Genomic DNA, 16,578 nt, shown 5'->3' on the forward strand with positions numbered 1-16,578 from the left:
ATTGGCAGATCCCCTTGACACCAATGTCCCGTGAGAAAACAGCCTTCACTACGCCGCTTGGATTACACCAATTTGTGACGCTTCCTTTCGGTTTGTTTGGGGCTCCGCCACGCTTCAGCGCCTCATGGATCGGATCCTCAGACCACACACCGCGTACGCCGCTGCCTATTTAGATGATATAATCATTTATAGCAATGATTGGCAGCGGCACATGCAACATCTGAGGGCCGCCCTGAGATCGCTGCGGCGGGCGGGCTCACAGCAAACCCTAAGAAGTGCGCGATTGGGCGTGTGGAGGTACGGTATCTGGGGTTCCACTTGGGTCATGGCCAGGTGCATCCCCAAATTGATAAGACCGCGGCGATATGCGACTTGCCCTAAACCTAAGACCAAAAAGGGGTGAGGCAGTTCCTGGCGCTGGCTGGCTATTATAGAAGGTTTGTGCCTAATTATTCGGACGCCACCAGCCCGCTGACTGACCTCACTAAAAAGGGGGCTCCAGATCCGGTCCAGTGGTCGGAGCAGTGCCAACAGGCGCTTATGCAGATTAAAGCCGCACTTTGTGGGGGCCGCTTCTTCATGCACCTGACTTCTCTCTCCTTTTTATTACAGACGGACGCTTCAGACAGAGGGCTGGGGGCCGTACTCGCGAGGTGGTGGAGGCGGAGGAGCCCGGTGCTGTACATTAGCCGTAAGCTCTCCTTAAGGGAGACTAAGTACAGCACCGTGGAGAAGGAGTGTTTGGCCATCAAGTGGGCGGTCCTCACCCTCCGTTACTACCTGCTGGGGCGGGCCTTCACCCTCTGCTCGGATCATGCCCCGCTGCAGTGGCTCCATCGCATGAAAGATACTAACGCCCGGATCACCCGTTGGTATCTAGCTCTCCAGCCCTTTAAATTCAAGGTGGTCCACAGACCGGGGGTGCAGATGGCTGTCGCCGACTTCCTCTCCAGAAATGGGGGGGGGGGTGGTAGGCAGGCCGGATGACGCCCCAGCATGAGTCGGGCGGTGGGGGTATGTGGCAGCGGGGGTGTGGTCAAGCGCCCGTCCGGGAGAGAAAAGCGGTAAGGGCGCTTACACCTGAGCTAAATTATGTCTAACACCTGTCTCTAATTTCAGTGAGTACGAGGAGAGCAGCATAAAAAGGCAGCGAGAGGGCCCCACGAGGGAGAGAGATGACAAGCGAACTCAGTGTTTGGCATTGTATTGTATGTGTGATAGTTGTACGAAGCAAAAGGGAATGTAAACCTTACCTTGTGGTGAAGACCTGTTTCCTGTCCTCCTTCTTTGGGAAGTACTACAATGAAATACAAAGGGGCAGCAGCACTTGATGCACAAGATTAGCAGACTGTAAAAGGACGCCAAAAAATAAACAAGTCTGCTCAGAGTGAAATAGAGTCCAAATGATCCTACTACAGGTTCAGACTCTGGATAAAGTCATTGGCTTCTGAAACAGAAGCTAACCATTTCTTCTCACTGTTTGAAAGTGTGATTCACAGTCTAGCAGGGTATAGAAGCGCAGGTTTGAGTCCGTGTTTGTAAAGCACTGACATCACATCTTTGTACTCGGCGCGAAGTTTCAAAACTTCAGGGCAGTAATCCTCAAAGATACGAATCCTGTGTCCTTCGTAGAGCAACTCGCTCTTTTTGCGAGATTCGCGAATGACAAAGTCCTTTATTTGAAAGCGGTGGAATCGCAAGTTGACAGGTCGCGGTCTCTGCCCTGATGCGGTTTTAGGTGCAAGGCTGCGGTGGGCTCTGTCCAGCTCGGGCGGCGAGGTTAACACCTGAGATCCGAGGACATCGACCAGAAGCTGAGAAAAAAAGGTCGTCGGACGTGGTCCCTCGATCGACTCAGGTAAGCCCACAATTCGAATATTCTGGCGCCGGCTGTGGCTCTCGAGGTCCGAGACTTTAGCCTTCAGCCACTCGTTATCCTTCTGGAGCCTCGAACATGTAGCCTCAAACTTTTCAAGTTGTTCACTTATCCCAGTAGTGCCGGACTCGAGATTGCCGATGCGAAGATCATGATCAGTCACCGTGGATTGAATATTATCTAGCTTGGTTGACAAGCTTTCAAAAGATGCTTTGAAATCCGCGGCGATAGAGGCTCTGAGATCGGCGTGTAAAGCACTGATCTCGGCTAGCGTAATGCTAGCCCCAGGCGTAGATGTGCCATCTCGGTCTTTATCACCCTGTTTGCCCTTTCCTTTTGACATTTCAAAAACAGTTAAGGTCGCGAAACAATTAACGAACAAATGCTGTCAGATATAAACAGAAAATGCTGAGGTTTATAGGAGGTAAATGAAAAGTATTTGGGAGCGAGCCGCGCACACGTTTACTCCTCAGGTGCCATAACCGGAAAACCTCCATAATGGTTTTTATACTGTACAAACTTTATATTCTATCCCTAAATCCTCAAAAAAATAAAAAAAATAAAAAAATAATCTGCATTTTTACATTTTCTTTAAACATCATTTAGTATGATTTTTAAGATGTTTTCCTCATGGGGATTGACTGATTGTCCCCACAACGTCAAACATTTCAGGTTTTACTATCCTTATGGGGAAATTTGTTCCACAAGCCCTTCAACACACCTGCTTTCCAAACAGGGATATTTTGCTTTGGATTAAACTAATAATCAAGTAACATGACAGTAAATTGGTATATACAGTAATAACTTCCCCAATGTTACAACACAAGTATGCAATAAGAAGATGGCAGAGCTGAGTCAGCTTCCTAGTTCACATCAATAAATCGGTATATGTTTAAGTTTAAATGATCAATGTGCTGCACTTATAAAGCGAGAATCTAATGCTTCGCTACTCGATCTCGACATATTTACAGTGTTTAAAACATTTTGCATATATATTTTTTTATTAGCCTTAATTTTACACAATTTTTACATACAAATTATATAAAAATAATTATTATTATTTCAAACACAAAAATGATGAATACACGTTAAAATGTACACACACACACGTGCGCGCGCGCACACACACACACATATATTTTGTATAAAGAAGTACAACAATGGATTTTTTAATAAAACTGAAATGTATTGTTTGGACATTTTATTCAGTGTAGAAATAGTGAACAATTACTGTTCATTCTAAATACAATTGCTTTTAACATTTACTATTAATGAATACATTTATACCATCCTAAAATTAAATCAGGGCCTGTATTTAAAAGTAGTAATGAATTAATAATAAACAAAAAGTGAGCTGTTTATTATGAGATTTAACTATACCTCCCGTTTTTTTACAATTCCTTATGTAATACCATACTGGAATAATATTGTAGAGAATTTACTGTGGGAAAAAGTATGGTCTTTGTCTCATAAATATCTGCTTACCAATAAAGTAAAAGAAATTACATTTAAATTAATTCACAAATGTTACCCTACCAAAATCTTTCTTAGGAGATATAAGTCAGACATTGAAGTGAATTGCTGTTTTTGTCACTCTCCTGAGGAAGATGTTATTCACTTGTTTTGGCAATGTACCCACACAGAGAAATTTTGGTCAGATTTGTAAATGTTTATCCAATCTTATTTTGTAAGTAACTTTTCTTTCTGCTTTAAAGATGTTTTATTTGGTTTGTTTGACTACTCAAAAGAGAAAACAGGACAGTATTACATAATTAATTTGTGTTTCCTTCTAGCTACATTTCACATACATAAGCAGAAATGTACTGGCTCTAAACCTCTCTTTTCTCTATTTAAAAATTATCTAGAAAAATACAAGGAAACTATCCAAAGCTCTGTTAATCCCAAATCATTGAAAACTGTATCTCTATATTCATCCTTTTTGTCCTCTTAAAGTAAATGCATTGCATTGTTCCTGTTTTTTGTTTTTGTACGTTTTTTTCCTTATCCTGGCAAATTATTTGTATTTGTGTATCTTTATATTTTTTGTTTTGTTTTTCCATGTTTATTTGTATTTCTTTTATGCTTTCTGATATTTAATAAAAAAATGTAAAAAAAAGTTGAACTCGAAAAAAAATTATACAAATAAACACAATAGATGACTTGTCCTTTTGACTGCTCTCCAAGTTGTCCAATCAGCATTTGTGAAATCTGGATCTTTCGGTTTGTCGACCAATCAGCGCACAGACCAATCCGTTTTTCCGGAGGAAATCTCTGGCGGGAGACAAACATCGCAGGTGGTATTGTCTGCGGTGTTTAAGACAGAGGCTCGGGGGAAAAAATAGTTTTATTTAACATTTACAGATTTCTCCAGATATTTATTTGCCTTGGTTTTGCTTTTAATTTGGGAGTTGAGACAACCTAGTATACTGCTTTAAAAGGATAGTCCTCTAAATTGGAATTTGACAATAAAATAGCTCGCACTAACTCGTGCTTTTTAAGCGTCCGTTAGTTGTTTTGATCTCAGCGCTGTTTATCTATATTCCGTGGTTTTAGGAAGCAAATTTGTGACCATTCACGTGTTAAAACAGTATGGCAAAAGTACAAGTGCTAAATGTAGCTGTCCTGGACAACCCAAGTCCATTTATCAACCCATTTCAGTTCGAGATAACGTTTGAATGTATGGAGGACCTTCCAGAGGGTGAGTATTATAGTCAGCATTTTAATAGCTATGTGTACGTGTTGTTTTTAATGTTCTTCATTGGCTAGCTTGCTAACTCGCTAGCTTCTACAGATGACGTCAAACTGGCGGGTAATTGAAACGTGCTCATCGCAAGTTGTTATTATGCGTCGAAGTTGTATTACTGTAACTTTAAGGTTTATTCTCCAAATTAAAAAATGTCTGCAGCACTCTCTTGCCCTATTTATTTAACATGGGTGACCTGATACAAGGCGCAAATTAAATGCCAATCATAATTGTAACTTGTGCATAAATACAATTACATTACTATAAACACTTCTGTAAAACTATGCTAGACAAAGTTGATTGAACAACAACAATATGCCATGTGGTTAAAAACAGCATGTTACTAACTGGTTTCTTTAAATGCTGCCTTTGTCCTTCCAATGCAGTGTAATTATTAATGCAATGTTATGTTGCCATATAGGACCATTCCATAAAGGGATATTGTTGGTGAAGAGCTAAAAATCTGCAATTTGCTTAAACATGTTCTTGTGTTTCTGTGTTCTAGATCTCGAATGGAAGATTATTTATGTGGGCTCAGCAGAAAGTGAGGAATATGATCAGACTCTTGACTCTGTCCTTGTTGGCCCAGTTCCTGCAGGGCGACACATGTTTGTGTTTCAAGTGAGTTGATGGCATTGATTATCATTAAAAGTGACCATTCACCCAAAAGTGAAAATTCTCATCATTTTCTCACTCTCATGCATCCCAGATGTGTATGACTTTCTTTCTTCTGCTGAACACAAAGATTTTTAGAAGAATATCTCAGCTCTGTAGGTCCATACAATGCAAGTGAATGGTGAACAGAACTTTGAAGATCCAAATATGACATAAGAAAGTAGACTGAAAGGAATTACATAATTAAAAAAATAACAATGTGTAGCATATTAAGAAAAAGTTTATTGTTAACTACACTAATAAAAGGCACAAAATAGGCACTATTTTGCTGCTGCATTATCCAGTGTCTTTAATTGTGCCTGTATGCTTCTATAATATCAGATTTGGAGCTTGACAGTAACGGCTATGATGTACAATAACACCCAATAATGGAGCACTGGAAAACACACTTTATTAATGCGCTAGTGACCAAGAGAGCGATCACTTCACTTCTGTGGATGTGGACTTTGTGATTGTGTAACATAAACAATACTTTTTTTTTTCCATGCAAGTGTTTCTGTTACCAGATTTTATAGTAGCAGTTTCTGTTCAAGTATTCGTCCTAATCTTAACTAGAGGTCGACCAATAGTGGATTTTGCCAATTCTGATAACTAAGGAGGTGGAAAAGGCGTATAATGATTAATCGGCTAAGACATTCTAAAATCGATTTGTATAACAGTAAAAAGACTGCTTGGTCTGCTTTCCGTACTATAACGGGCAAAGACATTGAAAGCAAGAGTCCAAAATGAAAAAAAATCCCTGATGCAATTTATTGTTAAACCAAAATCCCAAGAATAAACAGACAAAAATTAAGATTTGATTTATAATGTAAGACTTTTAACTACAAACAAGCTCAAAAAACAAGTAGCTCTTATTTTGAAATTATATTTAAGCATTTACTTGTGTTGTCAAAAGTATTGGTACTTCAGTACCAAGTCGATAGTAAAATAAAAAAAGATGTAATGATACCAGTGTTTCTGCAGTACTGGTAGTTTCCGAGCACCAACTCTATCTGGTACCGGTGCACAGTATAACTGACTCAGGACAGCTTTAAAATGCACACAGTCAAGTCAAGTGGTTTTTATTGTCGTTCAACCATATACAGTTAGTACAGTACACAGTGAAAAGAGACCACATTCCTCCAGGACCATGGTGCTACATAAAACAACATGGGACAAACACAGAACCACATGAGACTACTCAGACTAAATAACATACCTATATAAAGTGCACGTGTAAACGTGTGTGAAAAGTATGGGACAGAACGATAAATGACTAAAAATTAACAGGACAATAGGCACAGTGAGAGACCAGTACACAGTAGTGCAAAAAGATGACAGTTTCTAAAAATGCCAAATGTAAACATAACATACTATGTTCTATGCACATTGCAGTTATTGAGGTAGCAGCCAGGTATAAATGTGACAATAATTAAAGTGCAACTCTGGACACGTGTGTGTGTGTGTGTGTGTGTGTGTGTGTGTGTGTGTGTGTGTGTGTGTGTGTCAGTCCAGTCTCTGAGTATTGAGGAGTCTGATGGCTTGGGGGAAGAAGCTGTTACGCAGTCTGGCCGTGAGGGCCCGAATGCTTCGGTACCTCTTGCCAGACGGCCGGAGGGTGAAGAGTTTGTGTGTGGGGTCATGCACAATGCTGGTTGCTTTGCTGATGCAGTGTTTTATGTAAATGTCTTTTGATGGAAGGAAGAGAGACCCCCGATGATCTTCTCAGCTGTCCTTACTATCCTCTGAAGGGCTTTGCGGTCCGAAACGGTGCAAGTCCCAAACCAGGCAGTGAGGCAGATGGTCATGATGCTCTCAATAGTCCCTCTATAGAATGTAGTGAGGATGGGGGGGTGGGAGATGTGCTTTCCTCAGCCTTCGAAGAAAGTAGAGAGGCTGCAGGGCTTTCTTGGTAATAGAGCTGGTGTTGAGGGACCAGGTGAGGTTCTCCGCCAGGTGAACACCAAGGAATTTGGTGCTCTTGACGATCTCCACAGAGGAGCCGACGATGTTCAGTGGAGAGCGGTCACTCTGTGCTCTCCTAAAGTCAACAACCATCTCTTTTGTTTTGTCCACATTCAGAGACAGATTGTTGGCTCTACACCAGTCCGTTAGCCGCTGCACCTCCTCTCTGTATGCTGACTCGTCTTTCTTGCTAATGAGACTCACCACGGTTGTGTCATCAGCAAACTTAATGATGTGGTTCGAGCTGTGCATTGCTGCACAGTCGTGAGTCAGCAGAGTGAACAGCAGTGGACTGAGCACACAGCCCTGGGGGGCTCCAGTGCTCAGTGTGGTGGTGGTGGTGGAGATGCTGTTCCCGATCCGAACAGACTGAGATCTCCCAGTCAGGAAGTCCAGGATCCAGTTGCAGAGGGAGGTGTCCAGGCCCAGCAGGTTCAGCTTTCCAATCAGGTGCTGAGGAATGATTGTGTTGAATGCTGAGCTGAAGTCTATGAACAGCATTCGAACGTATGAGTCCTTTTTATCTAGGTGGGTGAGGGCCAGATGGAGGGTGGTGGCGATGGCATCATCTGTTGAATGGTTTGGATGATACGCGAACTGCAGTGGGTCTAGTTCGGGGGGCAACTGGGTCTTAATGTGCCTCATGACGAGCCACTCTAAGCACTTAATGATGATGGGTGTGAGTGCGATGGGACTGAGTCGTTGAGGCAGGACACTGAAGACTTCTTTGGCATAGGGACGATGGTGGTGGCCTTGAAGCATGTTGGAACGATGGCGCTGTTCAGAGAGATGTTGGTAAGAACATCTGCCAGCTGGTCTGCACATCCTCTGAGCACTCTGCCAGGAATGTTGTCTGGTCCAGCAGCCTTCCGTGGGTTGACTCGACGTAGAGTTTTCCTCACATCAGCCGTGGTAAGACAGAGCACCTCGTCGTTCTGTGCTTCAAACCTAGCGTAGAAGTTGTTCAGCGCATCTGGAAGGGAGGCATCTTTGTCACAGGCAACTGATGTTGTCCTGTAGTTGGCAATGGCCTGGATGCCCTGCCACATGCGCCTCATGTCACCGCTGTCCTGGAAGTGACTGTGGATTCTCTGTGCGTGTGCGCGCTTTGCCTCTCTGATGGCTTATTTTGAACACATGCTGTTTATATATAACTTTATAAACTATAATCACTGGCTTCCGGTAACTGCCATCCACACGTTCACGAGAGACTAGTTCTGGCGTATGATGTAGGCGTAGCGTAAGCTCTGGTGAGAGGTGACGAACGTGGAAGCGCAGAGGATAGAGGAAGCCAGTGAACATGCGGACGGCCGTTACCGGATTTATTACAAATCGCATCGCTTCAGAAGGCCTTTATTAACATATAATTTATATATCAATATAAATGTATAGCTTCTTAAGAAACACTATTAACTAGTATACTGGATAATGTAGCAGCAAAATTAACAGCATTTCCAGTCTTCAGTTGAAAAGAAACCAGTGTTTTTTTTTTTTTTTTTTTTTTTTTAAATGTTTCAACTTGCATCTGGACTTTAAAGGATTCAGATCTCTTTTTTGTTCAATTTAGTTGTAAGACATTACTCCATTTTTCATTCACGCAGTTATTTTTTGGAACCCGTTCAACTTAAATATTTACTTACAACTTACAAATACTAATGATGATAATAATAATAATAATAATAATAATAAATTGTTATTAATATTATTGAGTTTTAATTTTAAATACAACAGTAATACATTTAAATTGTGTACTTTTTAAACCCTCACACTTTTATTTTGACATTCTAAACTCTCCAGGAAGTCCTGTATGTGTCTGTTTGTAGGCAAGTTCCCAGCAGTTTAATTTGCTGCTTCAAATTCTTGTAAAAAAAAAATGCATATAAGCGAACCAAACTTTTGTGCAACAACATCTGAGATGTCCGTGCGTAGTGCTCCAATATTACGCACCGTGAAAGCTAAAAAAAAGCTGCGAGTGTGTCTGTATCAACAGACCAGCACCATTCCCCAAGACGCTGGAGCTGTGCGTGCATTTTGTATATTTACATATTAAACAGCCTTTAGTGATTCACAGAGCTATTGCACATCTTCCAGTGCCTTTGAATAAAATGCTAGAGTCATAAGAACTACTTTATTGGTGCTTTAATGACTCTTTGATGTCATTTTTTATGGGCTTGACAATTACAAACATGACTAACGCACAGTATCAGGCTGGTCGGATTGGTGCATCCCTAGTTGTAAGGCAGGTCCTTACCACAAATCACCGGCAACAACGTCACCTATGGGCACAAACCCACCTTTGCTGGACCCACTGACGTCGTGGTTTTGTCTCACCAGGGGTGATGGTTGGACTCGTGTTTATCGGTCAAAGGAATTGGCATTACATTGAGGCTAGTATTCTGGAGCGGGATCGATTTGGAGGTGGAGGGTCCATCATAGTCTGGGGCAGTGTGTCACAGCATCGTCGGACTAAGCTTGTTGTCATTGCTGGCAATCTCAACACTGTGCATTACAGGGAAGACATCCTCCCTCATGTGGTACCCTTCCTGCAGGCTCATCCTGACATGACCCTCCCGCATGACAATGCCACCAGCCATACTACTCGTTCTGTGCGTGGATTGAGAGCCTGGATCTCAATCCCATGGAGCATGTCTGGGACCTGTTGGATAGGAGGGTGTGAGGGCTAGGAACTTGTTCAGTTTATGTCTTAGTTGTTGAATCTTTTTATGTTCATACAACTATTTACACATGTTAATTTTGCTGAAAATAAAAGCTGTTTAAAGTGAGAGGATGTTTATTTTTTGCTGAGTTTTTATATAACACAGTTAGATTAGTAAACACACACACACTGGCAGCCAAAAGTTTGGAATAATGTACAGATTTTGTTGTTTTGGAAGGAAAGTGGTACTTTAATTCACCAAAGTGGCATTCAACTGATCACTAAGAATAGTCAGGACTAGGGTTGTAGCGGTATACTGGTTTCACAGTATACCACGATTTGAAAATTGGTGGTTATCATACCATGTACATTTGCTTATCTTCTGTATTTAAAAAAAAAAATAAAAATGCTATAGGACAGAATCTCATCTGGGCATGCACATCTCCTTTCCTCCTCGGGTGCCTGTCAGAGACTCGTCAAATTGTACCACACAGTGAGTGGAGAAAATGACAGTTCAAGGCTAATATCACTGATCATCATCCCCCGTCAATTTTTATTAAAATCAGCAGCGTGGGATTACTTTCGATATCCAAAAAAGGCACGGGAGGGTTAGCCTCGAGGACAGAGATCCAATTTGCAAGAAATGTGGACGTTAAGTAGCTGCCAAAAGAGGAAACCCATCAAACACGTTTGCCCATCTCCAAGAACACCATCCCTCCGCGCAGATAAAGGTATGTGTCCTGTTTATAACTAATAACTTTTAACTAAAACGCATGAATGTTTAAAAGTCAATCATAAAATGCACCACCACGGCTCCCATCCATTCTTTCCTTTTCTTGTAAATTAATACAAGAAAATATATATATATATTATGATATTTTTCACTTAATGACTTACTGTTGTGATGACATTCTCATGGTGCTCTTGAATGGTCACATGCACACATCAACACAACTTTCAGTCAGTGCATGGAGTGCGCATGGCTGAACGGTGTGGCGAAAATATGTCTTACAACCACACACACTGACCACGATCTGACCCCAAATAAAACTTAAGTTTGTGTGTGTGCGCGCGTGCGAGTTAAGTAGACAGGAGCAGCCTGGCTGCACTGTCATGCACCTACAGTATTTGTTAATTGTTAATAATCATAGGACATTACTTGAAAAGCTCACACAGATTATGTTATTTTTCATTTAATAGTTATGCTTTGCTAACATGCAGACCAACATTTAGTTATATAAGATGTTATAGTTACATGCTATTTTTTTTATCATGTTTATAATTTGGTTTATTATTATAAAACTGTTAATTCTTTAGGGTCAAGCTCTGGAAAGACACTTCCTGATCCAACTCAACCAACTGTCACCCAGTCACTTGCAAAGGGAATTAAGTTAGATTCTACATCCAAACATGCCAAAGAATTGAATCATGCTGTAGCATACTTTATTGCCAAAGACATGATGCCCTTAAGAGTAGTGGAAAAACCTGGATTTCTCCACATGATGAAGGCGGCTGTCCTAATGTACAAGGTGCCATCAAGAACATTCACACCAATTAAATTCCTTGCATGTACAAAGAGGTGAGAGCCAGTGTTGAAGAACGGCTTAAGGAAGCTGTGTGGTATTCAGCCACCAAAGACCTGTGGACCACCAGTAGTGGTGGAGGGGGGAAACCAATTACAAGTTTTACAGTCCACTACATCTCCGAAAACATCTCAGATATGTTTGAAAACATGCTCCTCAATTGTTTTGGCCACAATTAAAATTGGGCCATTAACAAAATCTTGAAGACTCAAAGGGTGGAATCTGCTGTCAGAGCATGCCAGCATTTAATTCAGGCATTTTTTACAAGAAAAAAACAGGCAGACCCTAATCCATGATGTGATAAGGTGGGAATCAACTTTTGAGATGATCTCCAGGTTCCTGGACCAGCAACAGGCCATCTGTGCAGTACTGGCTAACGTCAGGAGTACGTGGCATCTCATGTCAAAAGACAGTGACATTGCCACTCTTGAAATGTCAGCCAGCACTTGCAACCACTCTATGACCTCTCTGATACCCTGGCCTCAGACAAACGGGTCACACTGTCCTCACTTACTGTACTGTACACCCAGTACTGGAGCATACTGGCAGTGAAATCCTCACTCAGCAAGCTGAAGACGACAGATGAAGCAAGTAATGAGGGGACAACTTGCTAGAATTGAGATACACCGAGTGGGTTGTACGAGTGTTGCACATCTCCTGCTTTCTGGATGTACGATTTAAGGGAAGCTTCTGTAAAAACCTGGATGACACAGTTGAGGCATGTATGGAAGAAGCCAGGAATCTTGCAACAGCAGTACTTCCATGCAAAGAAGATGCAGAAAGGGAAGAAAATCAGGCAGGAGAGGGAAGGATTAGCAGCAGCACCACCACCACCACTAAGAGGAAAGAGAAAGGTCTGTCTGGGTTGCTACAGTGAATCACTTCATCCAGGCAGAACAAGGAAACCTCAGGAAGTTAAAACATCCATGAAAAAATGCTGTCTGAGGTGAAGATGTACACGTCTCTTCCTACCATCAGCACTGACGCTGACCCTCTGGCTTGGTGGAAAATGCATGCGGAAGAAATGCCTCTCCTGGCAAATGTGGCCAGGAAGTATCTCTGTATCCCTGCCACAAGCGTGCCTTCAGAGAGGATGTTCAGTACAAGCGGAACATCCTCTTGTCACCTCAGTGGTTAATTCTGAGCCCTTCAGACTTGAAAGTGCAAGTCTTTATCATAACCTTGCTTGAATTTAAATCAAGAAATACATACTATCATAATCTGATCTCAGGAAAATAGTAACACAAATCCTGCACTTTTTTTTTTAATCTCACATCTATGTTGCCAAAATTACTTTTTTATTTTTACACATACTTCCATTTAAAAAATTTAAAGTTGCAATTATAATAAAGCATTTGTTTTCATTCCTTTTAAGGGTCATTTTAACTGATAGTAATACTTGTGTAGTATCTTATACTTGAAACAGTGAAATTTTCTGAGACCGTTATCATAACGTGAAAATCTCATACCGTTGTTACCCTTGTCCCGACAAGACTGATGTAAAAAAAAAAACGGCTCTATCACTATTAGAGAAAAGTCATTTTTAATCTAATCTAGACAGGCTCCATTTCCAGCAGCCATCACTCCAACACCTTATCCTTATCCTACAGATCATTTATTATACCATGTTGAAAATGCTAAATTTTGGGTGGGAATAAAACCAAGGTGTGTGTGTTTAAATGCAAATGAGCTAGTGCTCCCCACCCCATATCTAGAATAGGGCGGAGTTTTGACATCTCTGCGTCGTATAACTAGACATCATAAGCAATATGACTGGCAGTGAAAATAGTGATGTTTAGTCCTATATGTTTGAACCCGAGTCAGACACTGATGAGGTAAGACTCTTTTCGACTGGTTATTTGATAAATGTATTTATTTGTTGTAGAGCTTTTTTCATCAGTTTTGCAACGATGGATGAGGAACACACACAAATATTCTTACAATGTTCGCTATGCGCTATAATGTACCAACACACACAAACATGTTGCATAATGTTAATTTATTAATTGGTGTAAAGGTGCTGCAGTGTCCATCAACAGTCGGGGGCAGGGCCTGTACAAAGTGACGTCACTTTGTACAGAATCTGCGAATGGCTTGTTCCGAGGCAGTGCTTATGATAAAAAAAAAAAAAAGGACTGGGTGGATTTTTTCATTATAGGTTGGTTGTGTACACACACTGCCAATATGTTCAAACACCATGTAAAAGTTAATTTTGCATAATAGGTTCCCTTTAAGCTTAACATTGTTTTTGAGTTGCCATAGTATGCAGTAGACTGGCATGTCTAATGGTCAAAAATGGCAAAAAAGAAACTGCTTTCTCTAGAAATGTGTCAGTCAGTCATTGTTTTGAGGAATGAAGGCTATACAATGCTGGAAATTGCCCAAAAAACTGGAGATTTCATACCAAGGTGTACACTACAGTCTTCAAAGACAAAGGACAACTGGCTCTAATAAGGACAGAATGAGATGTGGAAGACCAGATGTACAACTAAACAAGAGGATAAGTACATCAGAGTCTCTAGTTTGAGAAATAGACGTCTCACATGTCCTCAGCTGACAGCTTCATTGAATTCTACCCGCTCAACACCAGTTTCATGTACAACAGTACAGAGAAGACTCGGGTAAAGAAAAGGTTAGAGTGGGCAAAGAAGCAGACATCGGACAACGGATAATTGGAAAAGAGTATTATGGATCTTAACCCCATTGAGCTTTGGTGGGATCAGCTAGACTGTAAGCTGCATGAGAAGTGCCCGACAAGACAGACACATCTATGGCAAGTGCTACAGGAAGTGTGGGGGTATAATGTCACACGCGTATCTGGACAATCTAGAATAACAAGGATCTGCAAATCTGTCATTGCTGCATGTGGAGAATTTTTTGATGAGAACTCTCAAGTAGTTTAAGAATTTCTGAAATTTGTTTTCAAATTATAAAAGTAATTTTTCACATTATTAATGTTCTGACTATACATTGATCAGTTGAATGTCACTTTGGTGAATAAAAGTACCAATTTCTTTCCATAAGGGCAAAATCGGTATATTATTTGAAACTTTTGTCCGTGTGTGTGTGTGTGTGTGTGTGTGTGTGTGTGTGTGTGTGTGTGTGTGTGTGTGTGTGTGTGTGTGTGTGTTTACCAGATGAAGTTTAATAAGGAACAATGAATCACCTCTAGAGGCCACTGTTTTACTATAGAGCCAAGTTCTTCTACTTTTAGAATCATCCAGCTCATCAACAAAAGTAACAGAGGAAGAAAAATAAATGACATACATTTTTGCCGATAACCAATAGTTCAAACAGCAACTATCAGCACTGATTAATCTGTAAAACGATAGATCGGTCTTCCTGTAATATCAATTTAAATGTTGGTCTGTTCCTCAAACCAAGCTATTGTACAGCTTCTTAAGACTTGAAATGTAGTGCAGGAGTCATATTGACTACATTTACAGCACTTTTATAGTTTACGATCACTGTGGACATTTATTGTATGGGAAAGAGCAGCGTAAATAAAGTAATACGGGTTTGAAATGATTTGAGTGAGTAAAATGATTTCTGTAGGGCAGACTAATCCCTCATTTTATTTTGTATTGAATTTACACAATTGTTACACTTAACATGCAGTTACACCCAGTAAAGGTCATGTAAGTGAAAGCTTTGTCATTGTATTTTTGTTTGTTATGCCACAGGCAGATGCTCCAAACTCCACCCTAATACCTGAGAGTGATGCCGTGGGCGTTACTGTTGCTTTAATCACATGTACATACAGAGGACAGGAGTTCATTCGCATCGGCTACTATGTTAACAATGAGTACACAGACACTGAACTTCGTGAGAACCCGCCCCTTAAACCTGACTATGGACAGGTAAGTGAATGTGGTTCTTAATTATTGAGGACTTAACCCTTAAAAACACTGATTTTGATTAGTTTATTTATATCTTGTATATATCTGCTGAATGCATCGATATTTTTAAATACAATTTGCCATAATATGCAAAATAGAGCTAAGTATCACATTTGCTGTCTTTTTTTTTTCTGCACTGACTTTGGTGGGAAAAGAATCCATGGTATTCTGTGCAGTGGGTTTAAATATGGTAAAATGAGCCAAAATATGTTATAATTAGCCAAAAATAACTGTAGGTTAAGTTCAAAGACATTTTTATCTGCTTTCAGCTACAGAGAAACATCCTGGCTTCAAACCCACGTGTAACTCGATTTCACATCAACTGGGAGGGATGTGCCGAGAAGATGGAGGATTCGGAGAATGTAGACCCTGCACCGAATGCCATGCTGCCCCCATCCTGCACCCCGAGCAAAGCACCTCCACTGGTACTGGTGCCAGACAACTCCATGGACTGTTTGTAGTGATGCAGGCTCCTGTGAATAATCCTCACATATGGACACTGTGGTGGATAGGTGGAATTTTTCAAACATCAGTAATTGGGGAGAAAAAAAAAAGGTACCTAAACCTAATTTTGTCACAGGTATCACACATATTTGAACACTCGGGTCTTCTCTCTGATATGCAATAAAATACTTTTTTTTTTTTTTTTTTTTATAAACGTAAATAGAGAGCTGGTGCGTTATGAGTCTAAGACATTATATATGTTCTAGGATGTGCTGCTGCTTATGTGGTATGTCTCATGACACATCAACCTTTTGATCCAAAATTCATCCAGTTCTTAAAGCGAAGAGGTTGGAAGATCAGATAAGCTGTCAAATGCATAATGCAAAACAAACTACACTTGGATGCAGCTTCTATGGCCAAAATTGTTTGTTGGTGGGACTGTATTATATTGTGTATATATATATATATATATCTGTCTCTTTATATGCCATTTATTTTTTCAAGTTTTGGTACGTGATTAAATGGTCATTGAAGTTGTACTATGATTTGTGGGGTACATACTGCTGTCTTAACAGTCTTTTCATTCATAAAAAGCGTATATTGTATTATGTAGGAGTTCACCTTCGGCACCATGTTTGGAGTGACAGAAGCCGATTGCTTGTAGTTGCTAGGCAACGTGGACTTTAGCTGCATCTGTGATAAGACCTTAAATATTTTCTTGTTTTATAAGTCATCATTAAGATAGTGTTCAATTTTAA

The 16,578-nt window shown here is 40.6% G+C and overlaps 1 protein-coding gene across 1 annotated transcript; it reads left to right on the forward strand.

Annotated features, from left to right (window-relative positions):
- The first annotated feature begins 4,145 nt into the window (after positions 1–4,145).
- LOC127647753 (histone chaperone asf1b-A) lies at positions 4,146–16,370 on the forward strand. The gene is made up of 4 exons (XM_052132200.1): positions 4,146–4,574; positions 5,125–5,240; positions 15,161–15,337; positions 15,646–16,370. The coding sequence occupies exons 1-4, from the start codon at positions 4,466–4,468 to the stop codon at positions 15,835–15,837; spliced, it is 594 nt and encodes a 197-aa protein (XP_051988160.1). The 5' UTR covers positions 4,146–4,465; the 3' UTR covers positions 15,838–16,370.
- The last annotated feature ends 208 nt before the right edge of the window (positions 16,371–16,578 follow it).

This window comes from Xyrauchen texanus, chromosome 8 (genome assembly GCF_025860055.1).
Source record: "Xyrauchen texanus isolate HMW12.3.18 chromosome 8, RBS_HiC_50CHRs, whole genome shotgun sequence".
In the NCBI taxonomy this organism is placed as follows: domain Eukaryota; kingdom Metazoa; phylum Chordata; class Actinopteri; order Cypriniformes; family Catostomidae; genus Xyrauchen; species Xyrauchen texanus.

Excerpts from the sequence above, each read along its gene's own strand:
- LOC127647753 (XM_052132200.1), top strand. The coding sequence starts at position 4,466 with ATGGCAAAAGTACAAGTGCTAAATGTAGCTGTCCTGGACAACCCAAGT. Across the intron at positions 4,575-5,124 it reads TATGGAGGACCTTCCAGAGG|ATCTCGAATGGAAGATTATT; the intron begins GTGAGTATTATA and ends TCTGTGTTCTAG. Across the intron at positions 15,338-15,645 it reads TTAAACCTGACTATGGACAG|CTACAGAGAAACATCCTGGC; the intron begins GTAAGTGAATGT and ends ATCTGCTTTCAG.